At 58.8% G+C, this 18,229-nt stretch overlaps 1 protein-coding gene across 1 annotated transcript in view; it reads right to left on the reverse strand.

Annotated features, from left to right (window-relative positions):
• Positions 1 to 18,229, reverse strand: part of LOC133624872 (leucine-rich repeat-containing protein 14-like) — a 36,201-nt gene that overhangs the window by 7,373 nt on the left and 10,599 nt on the right. The window contains 3 exon segments of the mRNA XM_061989665.1: positions 2,168 to 2,565; positions 11,333 to 11,572; positions 11,656 to 11,735. Coding sequence (XP_061845649.1) covers positions 2,168 to 2,565; positions 11,333 to 11,572; positions 11,656 to 11,735 — 718 coding nt within the window.

An 18,229-nucleotide genomic window follows, 5' to 3' on the forward strand; every position in this document is an offset into this window, starting at 1 on the left:
CAATGGACCACCCATTTACCAGTTGATGGTCCAGTAACTCAAATAACATTGGGAGTTCCCACATTATGCCCATTTTGGAGACAATTATAGCTCGGAAGAAAAGGGAAATAGATGATGATATCAAGGTAGAAGATGAGTGGCATGATGGAGTAAAATTTGGCTGGGCTTTAGAGTCTTTGTTTGCACAGGTTGCATCTTACCGTAATAGGGAAATGTTGTATAAGCTACTGGGCCAGACTAAAAGATTAGCAGCAGCCACCAAGAAAGGGTTTAAGGATATGAATTTGCAGCTACAGGCAACTAGCAGAATGACTTTGCAGAATAGAATGGCCTTAGATATGTTGCTGCTGCGGGAACATGGGGTCTGTGGTTACCTGAGCAAAAGAATTGATCACTGCTGTATCCATATTCCAAACATGACAATCGAAGTAGAAAAAAAGATATTTTAAAATTGGAAAAGGTTGAAACCGAAGCCAAAGAAATTGAAAAAGAAGCTCAACATAATTGGATAGGAGCAATATTTGATTCATTGGGGCTCCAGGTCTCTGGGTGGATTTCCTCAGTCATCCAATATATAATTATGTTTGTTATACTATTGATGATAATTTATATAGTTTACAAGTGTATTTTAGGAACCATTACCAGAGAAAAGCTCAACACCTGCAGATTAATGAATGCGATGACCAGAAATGGAACTGGAAATGGGTCTCCTCCTCCATCATATAAGGAAACCACTACTTGAGACACGGACAATAAAGACAGATGATGTTGAGCATCCTTGCAAGATAGAAGAATGCTCAAAAGGGGGGACTTGTTAGCATTACTGTATATGGAAAGTTAGAAGTAGTTAGGCTAAGGTCTGTATCGAGGCCTAGTGAGCAGTGTGGGATGTTGATGTAACCTAGCAGTCTAGGGAACTAGTGGGGCATGCTGAGCTTGTGCATTCTTGCTTAAACAAAGCAAAGAGATTAGTGAAGAATACTGAAGGCTGAATCTTGTTTTTCTCAAAGAAATCGTTATCTCGAATGTTTACCTGTTTGTTATCTATGGAAATTTCTGGTTGAGGATTCAGATAAGCATAGTCTCAAGTAACTACATGAAAGAGCACAACATAATCCTAAAGTCTAAGAAAACTGGTAAACATCACGGGGACCTGATGAAGTAATCATTTGTGGAAAGTATATAAACTCTGTGAAATTTTCTGTTAGTGGGGGCTCTGACTTTGGACACTAGTCCTCAGGTCCCTAGGGCCCTCAATAAAGCACCGCATAAAACGACCTCGGTTGTTTTGTGTTTTCCTTCGGGAACGGGCAGCAAAACCAGCCACAGACCCCTAAAACCCTGAGGCTGCCCAAATTCCACCCCCAGGATCCCCCAAAATCCCTCAGCTCCCCCAAAGTCTCCCCCAACCCCCGTGAGGTATCCCCAAACCTCCTGAGACCAGACCCCTGAGCTGAGGCAGAGCTGCTCTGGGACTCCATCTCCTCCTAAGTGTAGACAGTTGCACAGTGCCAAACTGGGCAACTCCCCTAAAACCCCCTGAGCCAAGGCAGAGCTGCTGTGGGACTCCATCCCCTCTTAAATCTTTGCCCACAGGGTGTAGACAGTTCCCCAATGCCAAACCCCAACCCCAAAACACCCTGAGGCTGCCCAAAACATCTTCAGGCACCCCAAACCCCTCTTTTATGCCTCCCCTGAGCCGAGGCAGAGCTGCTGTGGGACTCCCATCTCCTCTTAAATCTTTGCCCACGGGGCAAATGCCAAACCTTCCCCCCAAAACCCCCTGAGACCAGCCCCCTGAGGTGAGGCACAGCTGCTGTGGGACTCCCATCTCCTCTTAAATCTTTGCCCACGGGGCAAATGCCAAACCTTCCCCCCAAAACCCCGAGACCAGCCCCCTGAGCCGAGGCAGAGCTGCTGTGGGACTCCATCCCCTCTTAAATCTTTGCTCACAGGGCAAATGCCAAACCTTCCAAACCCTCTCCTCAAAACCCCCTGAGACCACCCCCTGAGGTAGTGCAGAGCTACTGTTGGACTCCAGCCCCTCTTAAATCTGCCCCCACAGGGTGTGGGTGATGCCCCAATGCCACCCCCCCCCACACACACACATTCCCTCCCGCTGCAGCGTGTGAAGGTTTTGGGGTCCCTCCCCCAGCGGGCAGCTTACCCCAGGAGCTGCCTGAGTCTCCCAGAAAGCCTGGAGGAGTACAAATCGAGTTCCTTGAGGGCAGGCAGGGCCCGGAGGTGAGCGGCCAAGCAGCGGATGCTGGCGTCTGGGCCGGGGGCCGTGCGGCGCACGTCCACGTTGCTGTAGGGCAGCTTGAGGCTGCGCAGCGCGGGGAAGCGGCCGAGGTGAGGCAGCACTTCGCACAGCCCCGCCAGCCCCGGGTTGTTGAAGCGTAAAACAACTCTGCGGATGGCGGCAGGCTCCAGGGAGTCCAGCAGGGAGACGACGGTGGAGACGGAGAGCTCCTCGGCGTGGAAGTCGCGGCAGAGCAGGCGCAGGGGGGCGCAGGGCGAGCGGAGGGCGGCGCGCAGCAATAGGCGCGTAGCAATAGGGCACCCCTAAGCCAGCCCCCATCAATAGGGCATCCTATAGCACCCCTAAGCCAGCCCCCATCAATAGGGCATCCTATAGCACCCCTAACCCAGCCCCCATCAATAGGGCATCTTAGAGCACCCCTAACCCAGCCCCCATCAATAGGGCATCTTAGAGCACCCCTAACCCAGCCCCCATCAATAGGGCATCTTAGAGCACCCCTAACCCAGCCCTCTATCTATAGGGCATCCTATAGCACCTCTAATCCAGCCCCCCATCAATAGGGCACCCCACAGCACCCCTAGATCTGCACCTCATCAATAGGGTACCCCTAACCCAGCCCTCTCTCAATAGGACCTCCCATAGCACTCCTAATCCTATCCCCCATTAATAGGGCACCCTATAGCACTCCTAACCCAGCTCCCCATCAATAGGGAACTCCAGGGCAGGACCCATGACCCACCCCTCTTAATGAGGGGTACCCCCAGCACCCCATAAAGGAAGCCTACAGCAGGATCTCCGACACCCCCCTTCCCTCCCTGGGCCCCCCTGTGCTGCCCTCACACCCCTCGACCGCCCTCAGCTGCCCTCACCCCCCCTCGATCCCCGGGGTCCCCTTCAGCTGCCCTCACCCCCCCCAATCCCCGGGGTCCCCTTCCTCTGTCCTCAACCCCCTAATCCCCGGGGTCTCCCTCAGCTGCCATCATGCCCCCCAATCCCCGAGGTCCCCTTCAGCTGCCCTCACCCCCCCCAATCCCCGGGGTCCCCTTCATCTGTCCTCAACCCCCTAATCCCCGGGGTCTCCCTCAGCTGCCCTCACGCCTCCCCAATCCCCAGGGACCCCTCAGCTGCCCTCACCCCCCCCAATCCCCGAGGCCCCCCTCAGCTGCCCTCACCCGCACCCAATCCCTGGGAACCCCTCAGCTACCCTCACGCCCCCCCAATCCCCGGGGTCCCCCTCAGCTGCCCTCATGCCCCCCCAATCCCCGAGGCCCCCTTAAGCTGCCCTCACGCCCCCCCAATCTTCGGGGACCCCTCGGCTGCCCTCACCCCCCCCCAATCTTCGGGGACCCCTCAGCTGCCCTCACGCCCCCTCAATCTCCGGGGTCCCCTTCAGCTGCCTTCACGGCCCCCAATCCCTGAGGCCCCCCTCAGCTGCCCTCACACTCCCCCAATCTCCGGGGACCCCTCAGCTGCCCTCACCCCCCCCCCCCCCCAATCCCCGGGGACCCCTCAGCTGCCCTCACCCCCCCCCCCCCCAATCCCCGGGCACCCCTCAGCTGCCCTCACACCCCCAGTCCCCGCGGACCCCTCAGCTGCCCTCACACCCCCAATCCCCGGGATTCCCCTCAGCTGCCCTCACGCCCCCCCAATCCCCGGGGACCCCTCAGCTGCCCTCACCCCCCCCCAATCCCCGGGGACCCCTCAGCTGCCCCCCCCCCCCCCCCCAATCCCCGGGGACCCCTCTGCTGCCCTCACGGCCCCCAGTCCCCGGGGACCCCTCAGCTCACCTCCCGCCCGCCGCCCCGCTCCCGCCGGGCCCCTCACGGCCGCGCTTCCAGGCATTGGCACTGCACCCCGGCACCGCCCCTCCGCCAATCAGAGCGAGAGTTTCACCACGGAAGGCGGGCCCGGCGTCGTTACTAGGTGCCGCCTGCCATCCTCGCCCGCCCATTGGCTGCCGCCGTGTCTGTCATCGCTTCCTCCCTTCTTATTGGCTGAAGGGCGGCGGCAGCGGGAAGTTCGATCTGAGCCCCAGACGCTGCGGTCCCTGCGCGGCTCCGGGAGGTCTCGGATCCCCCCGGGCCGGGGAACGGCCCCGCTCCGCACGCCATGGAGCGGCAGCGGGAGGTCAAGGCCCTGCTGAAGAGCTGGGAAGCGGCTTTTGTCCGGGAGCAGCGGAGGAAGCCCGGCCAGGTGCCCGCTGCGGGGGGCGGGGATGGGGAGGGGCGGCGGGGCAAAGTGGGTTTTTAATGGGGTTCTGAGGGGAAAGGTGGAGTTTTGAGAGGAAAAGTGAGGGGTTTTGTGAATTTCTGAGGAACAAGTGGGAATTGGGAGGAGCTTGGAGGGGAAAAGTGGGGTTTTGGTGGAGTGTTGAGGGGAAAAGTCGGGGTTTGGTGGACTTTAAGGAGAAAAGAGTGGGGTTGGTGGTCTGCTGAGGGGGAAAAGTGGAGATTTGTGGGGTTCTGAGGGGAAAAGTGGGGGTTTGGTGGGGTTTTGAGGGGAAAAGTGTTTTTTTGTGGGGTTCTGAGGGGAATAAAGGTTTTTGTAGAGCTTTAAGGAGAAAAGAGTGGGGTTGGTTGTGTGCTGAGGGGGAAAAGTGGAGATTTGTGGGGTTCTGAGGGGAAAAGTGCGGGCTTGGTGGAGTCTGGAGTGGAAAAGTGGAGGTTCGGCGGGGTTTTGAGGGCGAAAGTGTGTTTTTGATGGGGTTCTGAGGGAAAAAGTGGAGTTTTGAGAGGAAAAGAGGGGAGTTTGTGAATTTCTGAGGAACAAGTGGGAATTGGGAGGAGCTTGGAGGTGAAAAGTGGGCTTTTGGTGGATTTCTGAGATACAAGTGGGATTTGAGTGGAGCTCTGAGGGGAAAAGTGGGGGTTTTGTGGAGTGTTGAGAAGAAAAGGGGTTTTAGTGGAGTTGTGAGTGAAAAAGTGGCGATTTGGAGGATTTTTGAGGGTAAAAGTAAGTTTTTGATGTGGTTCTGAGGGGAAAAATGGGTTTTGGCAGAGTTTTGAGGGCAAAAGTGGAGGGTTTGTGGACTTCTGAGGAACAAGTGGGAATTTGGAGGAGCTTTGAGGGGATAAATGAAGTTTTGGTGGAGTTTTCAGATGAAAAGTGGAGTTTTGGTGGAGTGTTGAGGGAAAAAGTGGGGTTTTGGTAGAGCTTGGAGTGAAAAAGTGGGGGGTTGGTGGCTTTTTGAGGGTAAAAGTGGGGTTTTGGTGGGGTTCTGAGGGGAAAATGGGTTTTTTGTAGAGTGTTAAGGAGAAAAGAGCGGGATTGGTGGTCTGCTGAGGGGGAACAGTGGAGATTGGTGGGGTTCTGAGGGGAAAAGTGCAGGCTTGGTGGAGTCTGGAGTGGAAAAGTGGAGGTTCGGTGGGGTTTTGAGGGCGAAATTGGGTTTTTGATGGGGTTCTGAGGGGAAAAGTGGAGTTTTGGTGGAGTTTTCAGATGAAAAGTGGGGTTTTTTGTGGAGTGTTGAGAAGAACAGTGGGTTTTACTGGAGTTTGGAGTGAAAAAGTGGGGGTTTTGTGGAGTGTTGAGGGCGAAAGTGGGGGTTTTGTGGAGTGTTGAGAAGAAAAGGGGTTTTAGTGGAGTTAGAAGTGAAAAAGTGGGGATTTGATGAATTTTTGAGAGTAAAAGTAGGTTTTTGGTGTGGATCTGAGGTGAAAATGAGTTTTTGTGGGGTTTTAAGGGGAAAAGTAAGGTTCTGGTGGAGTGTTGAGGGCAAAAGTGGGGTTTTGGTGAGATTCTGAGAGGAAAGAATTGGGTTTTGATGGTGTTGTGGGGAGAAAGTGGGATTGTGGTGTAGTCTTGAGAGGAAAACTGGGTTTTGGCAGAGTTTTGAGGGCAAAAGTGGGGGATTTGTGGACTTCTGAGGAACAAGTGGGAATTAGGAGGAGCTTTGAGGGGGAAAGTGAAGTTTTGGTGGAGTGTTGAGGGAAAAAGTGGGGTTTTGGTGGAGCTTGGAGTGAAAATTGGAGGTTCAATGGGTTTTTGAGGGCGAAAGTGGATTTTTGATGGGATTCTGAGGCGGAAAATGGATTTTTTGGTGGAGTTTTAAGTGGAAAAGTGGAGGTTTGAGAAGAAAAGTGGGGATTTGGTGGACTTAAGAGGAACAAGTGGGATTTTGGAGGAGCTTTGAGGGGAAAAGTGGAGTTTTGGTGGGGTTTTTAGATTAAAAGTGTGGGTTTGGTGTATTTTTAAGGGCAAATGTGGGATTTTGTGGACTTTGGAGTGGTAAGGTGTGGGTTTGGTGGATATTTGGGGCAAAAGCGGGGTGTCTTGTGGTTCTGAGGGAAAAAGAGAGGGTTTGGTGGTCCACTGAAAGGAAAATGAGTTTTTGTGGAGTTTTAAGGGGAAAAGTGGGGTTTTGGTGGGGTTTTAAGATGAAAAATGCAGTTTTGGTGGAGATTTCAGATGAAAAGTGGAGTTTTGGCTGCCCTCACGCCCCCCCAATCTCCGGGGTCCCCTTCAGCTGCCCACACGCCCCCCAATCCCTGAGGCCCCCCTCAGCTGCCCTCACCCCCCCCAATCCCCGGGGTCCCCTTCAGCTGCCCTCACCCCCCCCAATCCCCGGGGTCCCCTTCAGCTGCCCTCACCCCCCCCAATCCCCGGGGTCCCCCTCAGCTGCCCTCACCCCCCCCAATCCCCGGGGTTCCCCTCAGCTGCCCTCACGCCCCCCAATCCCCGGGGTTCCCCTCAGCTGCCCTCACGCCCCCAATCCCCGGGGACCCCTCAGCTGCCCTCACCCCCCCCCAATCCCCGGGGACCCCTCAGCTGCCCTCACCCCCCCCCAATCCCCGGGGACCCCTCAGCTGCCCCCCCCCCCCCCCCCCCCCCCCAATACCCGGGGACCCCTCTGCTGCCCTCACGGCCCCCAGTCCCCGGGGACCCCTCAGCTCACCTCCCGCCCGCCGCCCCGCTCCCGCCGGGCCCCTCACGGCCGCGCTTCCAGGCATTGGCACTGCACCCCGGCACCGCCCCTCCGCCAATCAGAGCGAGAGTTTCACCACGGAAGGCGGGCCCGGCGTCGTTACTAGGTGCCGCCTGCCATCCTCGCCCGCCCATTGGCTGCCGCCGTGTCTGTCATCGCTTCCTCCCTTCTTATTGGCTGAAGGGCGGCGGCAGCGGGAAGTTCGATCTGAGCCCCAGACGCTGCGGTCCCTGCGCGGCTCCGGGAGGTCTCGGATCCCCCCGGGCCGGGGAACGGCCCCGCTCCGCACGCCATGGAGCGGCAGCGGGAGGTCAAGGCCCTGCTGAAGAGCTGGGAAGCGGCTTTTGTCCGGGAGCAGCGGAGGAAGCCCGGCCAGGTGCCCGCTGCGGGGGGCGGGGATGGGGAGGGGCGGCGGGGCAAAGTGGGTTTTTAATGGGGTTCTGAGGGGAAAGGTGGAGTTTTGAGAGGAAAAGTGAGGGGTTTTGTGAATTTCTGAGGAACAAGTGGGAATTGGGAGGAGCTTGGAGGGGAAAAGTGGGGTTTTGGTGGAGTGTTGAGGGGAAAAGTCGGGGTTTGGTGGACTTTAAGGAGAAAAGAGTGGGGTTGGTGGTCTGCTGAGGGGGAAAAGTGGAGATTTGTGGGGTTCTGAGGGGAAAAGTGGGGGTTTGGTGGGGTTTTGAGGGGAAAAGTGGTTTTTTGTGGGGTTCTGAGGGGAATAAAGGTTTTTGTAGAGCTTTAAGGAGAAAAGAGTGGGGTTGGTTGTGTGCTGAGGGGGAAAAGTGGAGATTTGTGGGGTTCTGAGGGGAAAAGTGCGGGCTTGGTGGAGTCTGGAGTAGAAAAGTGGAGGTTCGGTGGGGTTTTGAGGGTGAAAGTGGGTTTTTGATGGGGTTCTGAGGGGAAAAGTGGAGTTTTGGTGGAGTTTTCAGATGAAAAGTGGGGTTTTTTTGTGGAGTGTTGAGAAGAACAGTGGGTTTTACTGGAGTGTGGAATGAAAAAGTGGGGTTTTGGTGGAGTGTTGAGGGGAAAAGGGGTTTTAGTGGAGTTTGGAGTGAAGAAGTGGCGATTTGGTGGATTTTTGAGGGTAAAAGTAGGTTTTTGGTGTGGTTCTGAGGGGAAAAATGGGTTTTGGTGGAGTTTTAAGGAGAAAAGAGTGGGGTTGGTTGTCTGGTGAGGGGGAACAGTGGAGATTGGTGGGGTTCTGAGGGGAAAAGTGCGGGCTTGGTGGAGTCTGGAGTGGAAAAGTGGAGGTTCGGCGGGGTTTTGAGGGCGAAAGTGGGTTTTTGATGGGGTTCTGAGGGGAAAAGTGGAGTTTTGAGAGGAAAAGAGGGGAGTTTGTGAATTTCTGAGGAACAAGTGGGAATTGGGAGGAGCTTGGAGGTGAAAAGTGGGGTTTTGGTGGATTTCTGAGATACAAGTGGGATTTGAGTGGAGCTCTGAGGGGAAAAGTGGGGGTTTTGTGGAGTGTTGAGAAGAAAAGGGGTTTTAGTGGAGTTGTGAGTGAAAAAGTGGCGATTTGGAGGATTTTTGAGGGTAAAAGTAAGTTTTTGATGTGGTTCTGAGGGGAAAAATGGGTTTTGGCAGAGTTTTGAGGGCAAAAGTGGAGGGTTTGTGGACTTCTGAGGAACAAGTGGGAATTTGGAGGAGCTTTGAGGGGATAAATGAAGTTTTGGTGGAGTTTTCAGATGAAAAGTGGAGTTTTGGTGGAGTGTTGAGGGAAAAAGTGGGGTTTTGGTAGAGCTTGGAGTGAAAAAGTGGGGGGTTGGTGGGTTTTTGAGGGTAAAAGTGGGGTTTTGGTGGGGTTCTGAGGGGAAAATGGGTTTTTTGTAGAGTTTTAAGGAGAAAAGAGCGGGATTGGTGGTCTGCTGAGGGGGAACAGTGGAGATTGGTGGGGTTCTGAGGGGAAAAGTGCAGGCTTGGTGGAGTCTGGAGTGGAAAAGTGGAGGTTCGGCGGGGTTTTGAGGGCGAAAGTGGGTTTTTGATGGGGTTCTGAGGGGAAAAGTGGAGTTTTGAGAGGAAAAGAGGGGAGTTTGTGAATTTCTGAGGAACAAGTGGGAATTGGGAGGAGCTTGGAGGTGAAAAGTGGGGTTTTGGTGGATTTCTGAGATACAAGTGGGATTTGAGTGGAGCTCTGAGGGGAAAAGTGGGGGTTTTGTGGAGTGTTGAGAAGAAAAGGGGTTTTAGTGGAGTTTGAAGTGAAAAAGTGGGGATTTGATGAATTTTTGAGAGTAAAAGTAGGTTTTTGGTGTGGATCTGAGGTGAAAATGAGTTTTTGTGGGGTTTTAAGGGGAAAAGTAAGGTTCTGGTGGAGTGTTGAGGGCAAAAGTGGGGTTTTGGTGAGATTCTGAGAGGAAAGAATTGGGTTTTGATGGTGTTGTGGGGAGAAAGTGGGATTGTGGTGTAGTCTTGAGAGGAAAACTGGGTTTTGGCAGAGTTTTGAGGGCAAAAGTGGGGGATTTGTGGACTTCTGAGGAACAAGTGGGAATTAGGAGGAGCTTTGAGGGGGAAAGTGAAGTTTTGGTGGAGTGTTGAGGGAAAAAGTGGGGTTTTGGTGGAGCTTGGAGTGAAAATTGGAGGTTCAATGGGTTTTTGAGGGCGAAAGTGGATTTTTGATGGGATTCTGAGGCGGAAAATGGATTTTTTGGTGGAGTTTTAAGTGGAAAAGTGGAGGTTTGAGAAGAAAAGTGGGGATTTGGTGGAGTGTTGAGGGGAAAAGTGTGGTTTTAGTGGACCTTGGAGTGAAAAAGTGGAGATTTGGTGGGTTTTTGAGGGCAAAAGTGGGTTTTTTGTGGGATTCTGAGGAGAAAAAGGGTTTTTTGTAGAGTTTTAAGGAGAAAAGAGGGGCGTTGGAGTTCTGCTGAGTTGGAAAAGATGCAGATTGGTGGGGTTCTGAGGCACCAGTGGGATTTTGGGGGAGCTTTGAGGGGAAATGTGGAGTTTTGTTGGTGTTTTCAGATGACAAGTGTGGTTTTAGTGGAGTTTGGAGTGAAAAAGTGGGGGGTTGGTGGATATTTGAGGGCAAAGGTGGGTTTTTGATGGGGTTCTGAGGGGAAGATGGGTTTTTGTGGAGTGTTGAGGGGAAAAGTGGTGCTTTGGTGGGCTTCTGACAAAAAAGTTGGGCTTTGGTGTAGTTTTGAGGGGAAAAGTGAGCTTTTTGTGAGTTTTGAAGGGAAATGTTGGGGTTTGGTGGAGTTTTAAGGGGGAAAAAGTGGGATTTTGGTGGAGTTCTGAGGGGAAAATTGGGGAGGTGATTTGAGGGGAAAAAAAAGTAGTGTTTTTGTGGTGGTGTTTGGACAAAAAGATAGAATATTGGGGTTTTGGTGGTGAAATCTCTGCCAGGAGGCTGCAGCGAGCTGGAGGTCGGTCTCTGCTCCCAGCTAGTGAGTGACGGGCCAAGAGGAAAGGGGCTCAGGGTGCCCCAGGGGAGGCTGAGGCTGGAGCTGAGGCAGAACTGTTTCCCTGAGAGGGGTGTCAGCCCCTGTGCCAGGCTGCCCAGGGAACTGGGGGAGTGCCCAGCCCTGGAGGGACCCCAAAGCCCTGGAGCTGAGGTGCTGAGGGCTGTGGGTCAGTGGTGGCTGTGGCAGGGTGAGGGCTCAGGGCTGGGCTCCTGCAGCTCAAAGGGCTTTTCTAACCCAAATGATTCTGTGGTTTGCTCCCTGCAGCTGTGGCATCATCACAGATGCCAGTCCTGGGTCGCTCAGCACCATCTGCTGCCACGGCCTCCGCGGCCGCTACGTCACCGTCACCATCCTGGGCCGGGAGGAGCAGTTCACTCTCTGTGAGGTCGAGGTCTACACTGTCCACCCCGAGCCATGAGGGGCTTTTAAGGGGGACAAGGTGAGGAGTTTCCCCCCTGGCACCAGGACCCTCTGACATCAGATGCCCCTGGAGGCTCCCTGTCGTCAGAACCACCCTAATAAACATCTCCACGGGGCCTTTTTGTGCATCACCATCCCCATCCCATAGGCTCCAGAGGACCATGGCATCACCATCCCCACCCCGTGGGCTCCACAGAACCATGGCATCACCATCCCCACCCCGTGGGCTCCACAGGACCATGGCATCACCATCCCCACCCCGTGGGCTCCACAGGACCATGGCATCACCATCCCAACCCCACGGGACCTCCAGCCTCTTTCCATCACCACCCTTGAGGCCCATGGGGTTCCACCATCCTCATCCCCACTCTGTGGCTCCCCAGGACCTGTGGTGGCCACCTCGGGGTGGGGGTGGCCGTGGGAGGTCACTGACTCGCCCGTGAAGCCTTTGGAGATGGAGTGGAAGGAGGTGAGTTCCACCGAGTCCAGGTAGGGCGGCCCCATCTCTGTCAGCACCTTCCTGAAGGAGTGGAAGGCCGAACCCTCAGCATACACGTTGTCCTGGTACACCTGGAGGAGGGGGGAAACTGGTGGGGTTACCTAGATGTTGGGGTCCACCTCACATACCCCCCGAGTCTGAGGGTCCCACTCACCTCGTCAGCCATGAGGAAGAGCCTCTCCTCGAAGGCGAATTTGATGACGGCCTCAATGCACTGACGGCTCTGGACCTGCCCTGGGAGGGGGGAGAAGGGGGGAGGTTGGCATAGCGGAGTGGGGGGGTCCAGTCCCACTCCCACCATGGGTTTGGGGGGCCCAGTCCTGCTCCTGATGGGTTTTGGGGGGCTCAATCCCTTTTCCTGATAGGTTTGGGGGCCCAGTCTTGCTCCCTATGGGTTTGGGGTATGGGCTCAGCCCCACTCCTGATGGGTTTTAGGGGACTCAGTCTAGTTTCCCATGGGTATGGGGGGGCTTAGACCCCCTCTCCTGATAGGTTTGGGGGACCCAACCTGCCTCCCTATAGATTTGGGAGGAGAGTCATCCCCACTCCTGATGGGTTTGGGGGGGCTTAGCCCCTGCTCCTGATGGGTTTTGGGGCCTTCACCCCACTCCTAATGGATTTGAGGGGACTCAGTCCCACTTCCTATGGCTTTTGGAGGGTCTCAACCCAGTTCTTGGGTATGTTTTGGAGGTCTTAGTAGGACCAGTAAAGCACTGGGGGTCTCAGAATGGGACTGGGAGGGCACTGGGAGCTCACAGCCCTGGTACCAGAAGTCCCATCCCAACCTCAGGGTCCCATCCCAGCCCCAGGGTCCTATCCCCAGGGTCCCATCCCAGTCCCAGGATCCCATCCCATCCCTGATATCCCACCCCTGGGGTCCCATCCCACCCCTGGGGTCCCATCCCATCCCTGAGGTCCCATCCCAGTCCCATCCCATCCCATCCCTGGGGTCCCATCCCATCCCACCCCTGAAGTCCCATCCCTGGGGTCCCATGCCAACCTCAGGGTCCCATCCCACTCCTGGGGTTCCACCCCTGGGGTCCCTTCCCAGTCTCATCCCACCCCTGGAGTCCCATCCCAGTCCTATACCATCCGACCCCTGAGGTCCCACCCCTGGGGTCCCATCTGACCCCTGGGGTCCCATCCAGTCCCTCCCCACCCCTGGGGTTCCATCCCACCCCACACCTGGGGACCCACCCCACACCTGGGGTCCCATCCCATCCCACCCCTGGGGTCCCAACCAGTCCCATCCCATCCCACCCCTGGGACCCCATCCCATCCCATCCCACCCTGGGGCCCCATCCCATCCCATCCCACCCCTGGGGCCCCATCCCACCCCTGGGCTCCCATCCCATCCTGTCCCACCCCTGGGGTCCCATCCCGTCCCACCCCTGGGGTCCCATCCCATCCCACCCCTGGGGTCCCAACCAGTCCCATCCCATCCCACCCTGGGGCCCCATCCCATCCCATCCCACCCCTGGGGCCCCATCCCACCCCTGGGCTCCCATCCCATCCCATCCCATCCCATCCCATCCCATCCCATCCCATCCCATCCCACCCCTGGGGTCCCATCCCACCCCTGGGGTCCCATCCCATCCCACCCCTGGGGTCCCATCCCACCCTTGGGGTCCCATCCCATCCCACCTCTGGGGACTCATCCCACCACTGGGGTCGCATGCCATCCCATCCCACCCCTGGGATCCCATCCAGTCCCATCCCAATCCTGGGGTCCCATCCCACCCCTGAACTCCAATCCTTGGGGTCCCATCCAAACCTCAGGGTCCCATCCCACCCCTGGGGTCCCACCCCTGTGGTCACATCCCACCCCTGGGGTTCCATCCCAGTCCTATCCCATCCCACCCCTGAGGTCCCACCCCTGGGGTCCCATCCCAGCCCTGGGGTCCCATCCAGTCCCATCCCATCCCATTACATCCCATCCCACCCCTTGGGTCCCATCCCACCCCTGGGGACCCATCCCACCCCTGGGGTCCCGTCCCATCCCACCCCTGGGGTCCCGTCCCATCCCATCCCTGGGGTCCCATCCCATCCCACCCTTGGGGACTCATCCCACCCCTGGGGTCCCATCCCATCCCACCCCTGGGTTCCCATCCCATCCCAACCCTGGGGTCCAATCCAGTACCATCCCATCCCATTCCATCCGACCCCTGGAGTCCCATCCCACCCCTACGGACCCATCCCATCCCTGGGTTCCCATCCCATCCCACCCCTGGGGTCCCAACCAGTCCCATCCCATCCCATCCCTAGGGTCCCATCCCATCCCACCCCTGGGGTCCCATCCCACCCCTGGGGACTCATCCCACCCCTGGGGTCCCATCCCATCTGTCCCATCCCACCCCACCCCTGGGGTCCCATCCCACCCCTGGAGACTCATCCCATCCCTGGGGTCCCAACCAGTTCCATCCCATCCCAAACCTGGGGTCCCATCCCATCCCACCCCTGGCGCCCCATCCCATCCCACCCCTGGCGCCCCATCCCATCCCACCCCTGGGGCCCCATCCCATCCCACCCCTGGGGACTCATCCCAACCCTGGGTTCCCATCCAGTCCCATCCCATCTCACCCCTGAGGTCCCATCACATCTCATCCCACCCCTGGGGTCCCATCCCACCCCTGGGGACTCATCCCAGCCCTGGGGTCCCATCACATCCCATCCCACCCCTAGGGTCCCATCCCATCCCACCCCTGGTTTCCCATCCAGTCCCATCCTATCCCACCCCTGGGGTCCCCTCCCATCCCACCCCTGGGGTCCCCTCCCATCCCACTCCTGGGGACTCATCCCACCCCTGCGGTCCCATCCCACCCCTGGGGTCCCATCCAGTCCCATCCCACCCCTGGGGTCCCATCCCATCCCACCCCTGGGGTCCCATCCCACCCCTGGGGTCCCATCCAGTCCCATCCCACCCCTGGGGTCCCATCCAGTCCCATCCCACCCCTGGGGTCCCATCACATCCCATCCCACCCCTGGGGTCCCATCACATCCCATCCCACCCCTGGTGTCCCATCACATCCCATCCCACCCCTAGGGTCCCATCCACTCCCAACCCTTGGGTCCCATCCAGTCCCATCCCATCCCACCCCTGGGGTCCCCTCCCATCCCACCCCTGGGGTCCCCTCCCATCCCACCCCTGGGGTCCCATCCCACCCCTGGGGTCCCATCCCGTCCCATCCCACCCCTGGGGTCCCATCACATCCCATCCCACCCCTAGGGTCCCATCCACTCCCAACCCTTGGGTCCCACCCCTGGGGTCCCATCCCACCCCTGGGGTCCCATCCCATCCCAACCCTGGAGACCCATCCCATCCCTGAAGTCCTATCCCTGGGGTCCCATCCCAACCTCAGGGTCCAGTCCCACCCCTGGGGTCGCATCCCACCCCTGGGGTCCCATCCCAGTCTCATCCCACCCCTGGATTCCCATCCCAGTCCTATCCCATCCCACTCCTGAGGTCCCACCCCTGGGGTCCCATCCCATCCCAAACCTGGGTCCCATCCACTCCCATCCCATCCCACCCCTGGGGTCCCATCCCAACCCTGGAGTCCCATCCCACCCCTCAAGTCCCATCCCTGGGGTCCCATCCCAACCTCAGGGTCCCCTCCCACCCCTGAGGTCCGATCCCACCCCTGGGGTCCCATCCCATCCCACCCCTGGGATCCCATCCCAACCCTGGGGTCCCAGCCAGTCCCATCCCACCCCACCCCTGGGGTCCCATCCCATCCCACCCCTGGGGTCCCATCCCATCCCTGATGTCCCATCCCACCCCTGGGATCTCATCCCATCCATCCCATCCCACCCCTCGGGTCCCCTCCCATCCCACCCCTGGGGTCCCATTCCATCCCCTCCCATCCCACCCCTGGGGTCCCATCCGAACCCTGGGGTCCCATCCAGTCCCATCCAATCCCATCCCATCCCACCCCTGGGGTCCCATCCCACCCCTGGGGTCTCATCCCATTCCTGGGGTCCCATCACATCCCATCCCACTCCTGGGGTCCCGACCCATCCCACCCCTGAAGTCCCATCCCACGGTCCCATCCCATCCCATCCCACCCCTGGGGTCCCATCCCACCACTGGGGACGCATCCCACATCTGGGGTCCCATCCCAACCCTGGGGTCCCATCCAGTCCCATCCAATCCCATCCCATCCCACCCCTGGGGTCCCATCCCATCCCACCCCTGGGGTCCCATCCCACCCCTGGGGTCCCATCCCATCCCACCCCTGGGGACTCATCCCAGCTCTGGGGTCCCATCACATCCCATCCCACCCTTAGGGTCCCATCCCATCCCACCCCTGGGGTCCCATCCAGTCCCATGCCATCCCACCCCTGGGGTCCCATCCCATCCCTGATGTCCCATCCCACCCCTGGGATCTCATCCCATCCATCCCATCCCACCCCTGGGGTCCCATCCCACCCCTGGGGTCCCATCCAGTCCCATCCAATCCAATCCCATCCCAACCCTGGGGTCCCATCACATCCCATCCCACCCCTGGGGTCCCATCACATCCCATCCCACCCCTGGGGACTCCTCCCAGCCCTGGGGTCCCATCACATCCCATCCCACCCCTAGGGTCCCATCCCATCCCACCCCTGGGGTCCCATCCAGTCCCATCCCATCCCACCCCTGGGGTCCCATCCCATCCCACCCCTGGGGTCCCAGCCAGTCCCATCCCATCCCACCCCTGGGGTCCCATCCCATCTCACCCCTGAGGTCCCATCCCACCCATGGGGTCCCATCCAGTCCCATCCAATCCCATCCCACCCCACCCCTGGGGTCCCATCCCACCCCTGGGGTCCCATCCAGTCCCATCCCACCCCTAGGGTCCCATCCCACCCCTGGGGACTCATCCCATCCCACCCCTGGGGTCCCATCACATCCCATCCCACGCCTAGGGTCCCATCCCCTCCCAAACCTTGGGTCCCATCCAGTCCCATGCCATCCCACCCCTGGGGTCCCATCCCATCCCAACCCTGGAGACCCATCCCATCCCTGGGGTCCCATCCCAACCTCAGGGTCCCATCCCACCCCTCGGGTTCCATCCCTGAGGTCCCATCCCACCCCTGGTGTCCCATCCCACCCCTGTGGTCGCATCCCAACCCTGGGGTTCCCAGCCACTCCCATCCCATCCCACCCTTGGGGTCTCATCCCATCCTTGAGGTCCCATCCCACCCGTGGGATCCCATCCCATCCATCCCATCCCACCCCTAGGGTCTCCTCCCATCCCACCCCTGGGGTCCCATCCCATCCCACCCCTGGGGTCCCATCCCAACCCCTGGAGTCCCATCCCACCCGTGAAGTCCCATCCCTGGGGTCCCATCCCAACCTCAGGGTCCCATCCCACCCCTGAGGTCCCATCCCACCCCTGGGGTCCCATCCCATCCCACCCCTGGGGACCCATCCCAACCCTGGGGTCCCAGCCAGTCCCACCCCACTCCTGGATTCCCATCCCAGTCCTATCCCATCCCACTCCTGAGGTCCCACCCCTGGGTTCCCATCCCACCCCTGGGGTCCCTTCCCATCCCATCCCTGAAGACTCATCCCACCCCTGGGGTCCCATCCCATCCCACCCCTCGGGTCCCCTCCCATCCCACCCCTGGGGTCCCATTCCATCCCCTCTCATCCCACCCCTGGGGTCCCATCCTAACCCTGGGGTCCCATCCAGTCCCATCCAATCCCATCCCATCCCACCCCTGGGGAGTTATCCCACCCCTGGGGAGTTATCCCACCCCTGGGGAGTTATCCCACCCCTGGGGTCCCATCACATCCCATCCCACCCCTGGGGTCCCATCACATCCCATCCCACCCCTGGGGTCCCATCCCATTCCACCCCTGGGGTCCCATCTCATCCCAACCCTGGAGACCCATTGCACCCCTGAAGTCCTATCCTTGGGGTCCCATCCCAACCTCAGGGTCCCATCCCACCCCTGGGGTTGCATCCCACCCCTGGGGTCCCATCCCAGTCTCATCCCACCCCTCGATTCCCATCCCAGTTCTATCCCATCCCACCCCTGGCGTGCCATCCCACCCCTGGGGTCCCATCCCATCCCATACCTGAAGACTCATCCCACCCCTGGGGTCCCATCCCATCCCATCTCACCCCTTGGGTCCCATCTCACCCCTGGGGTCCCATCCCACCCCTGGAGTCCCATCCCATCCCACCCCTGGAGTCCCATCCCATCCCACCCCTGGGGTCCCATCCCATCCCAACCCTTGGCTCTCATCCAGTCCCATCCCATCCCACCCCTGGGGTCCCATCCCACCCCTGGGGTCCCATCCTTTCCCACCCCTGGGGACCCATCCCACCCCTGGGGTCCCGTCCCAGCCCTTGGTGCCGCAGGGTACCGGTGGGGCTGCCGGAGTTGATGATGCACAGCACCCGTGGGCAGCAGTGCCGGCGGCCCTCGGCCAGCGCCCGCCGCAGCTCACTCAGCGCCAGTGCCCAGCACCGTTCCTCGTCCAGGTAGTAGCCGAGCTGCAAGGCCCCCAGCTCGGCGATGGCGGCCGAGTACAGCGGGTACTGCAGGATGGGCATCAGCACCCGCGTGCGAGAGGGCGCCGAGCCCGTCACCAGCAGCTTCAGGATGGTCTGAGGGCATTGGCATGGCATGATGGAGGGTGACGGGGGGCTGCGGACACGATGGGGGGGGGACACAGGGATGGTGAGGGGACATGGGGATGGTGAGGGGAGAAGGGGATGGTGAGGGGAGAAGGGGAT

The sequence above is a fragment of the Colius striatus genome, chromosome 2, assembly GCF_028858725.1.
Source record: "Colius striatus isolate bColStr4 chromosome 2, bColStr4.1.hap1, whole genome shotgun sequence".
NCBI classification, from domain to species: Eukaryota; Metazoa; Chordata; class Aves; order Coliiformes; family Coliidae; genus Colius; species Colius striatus.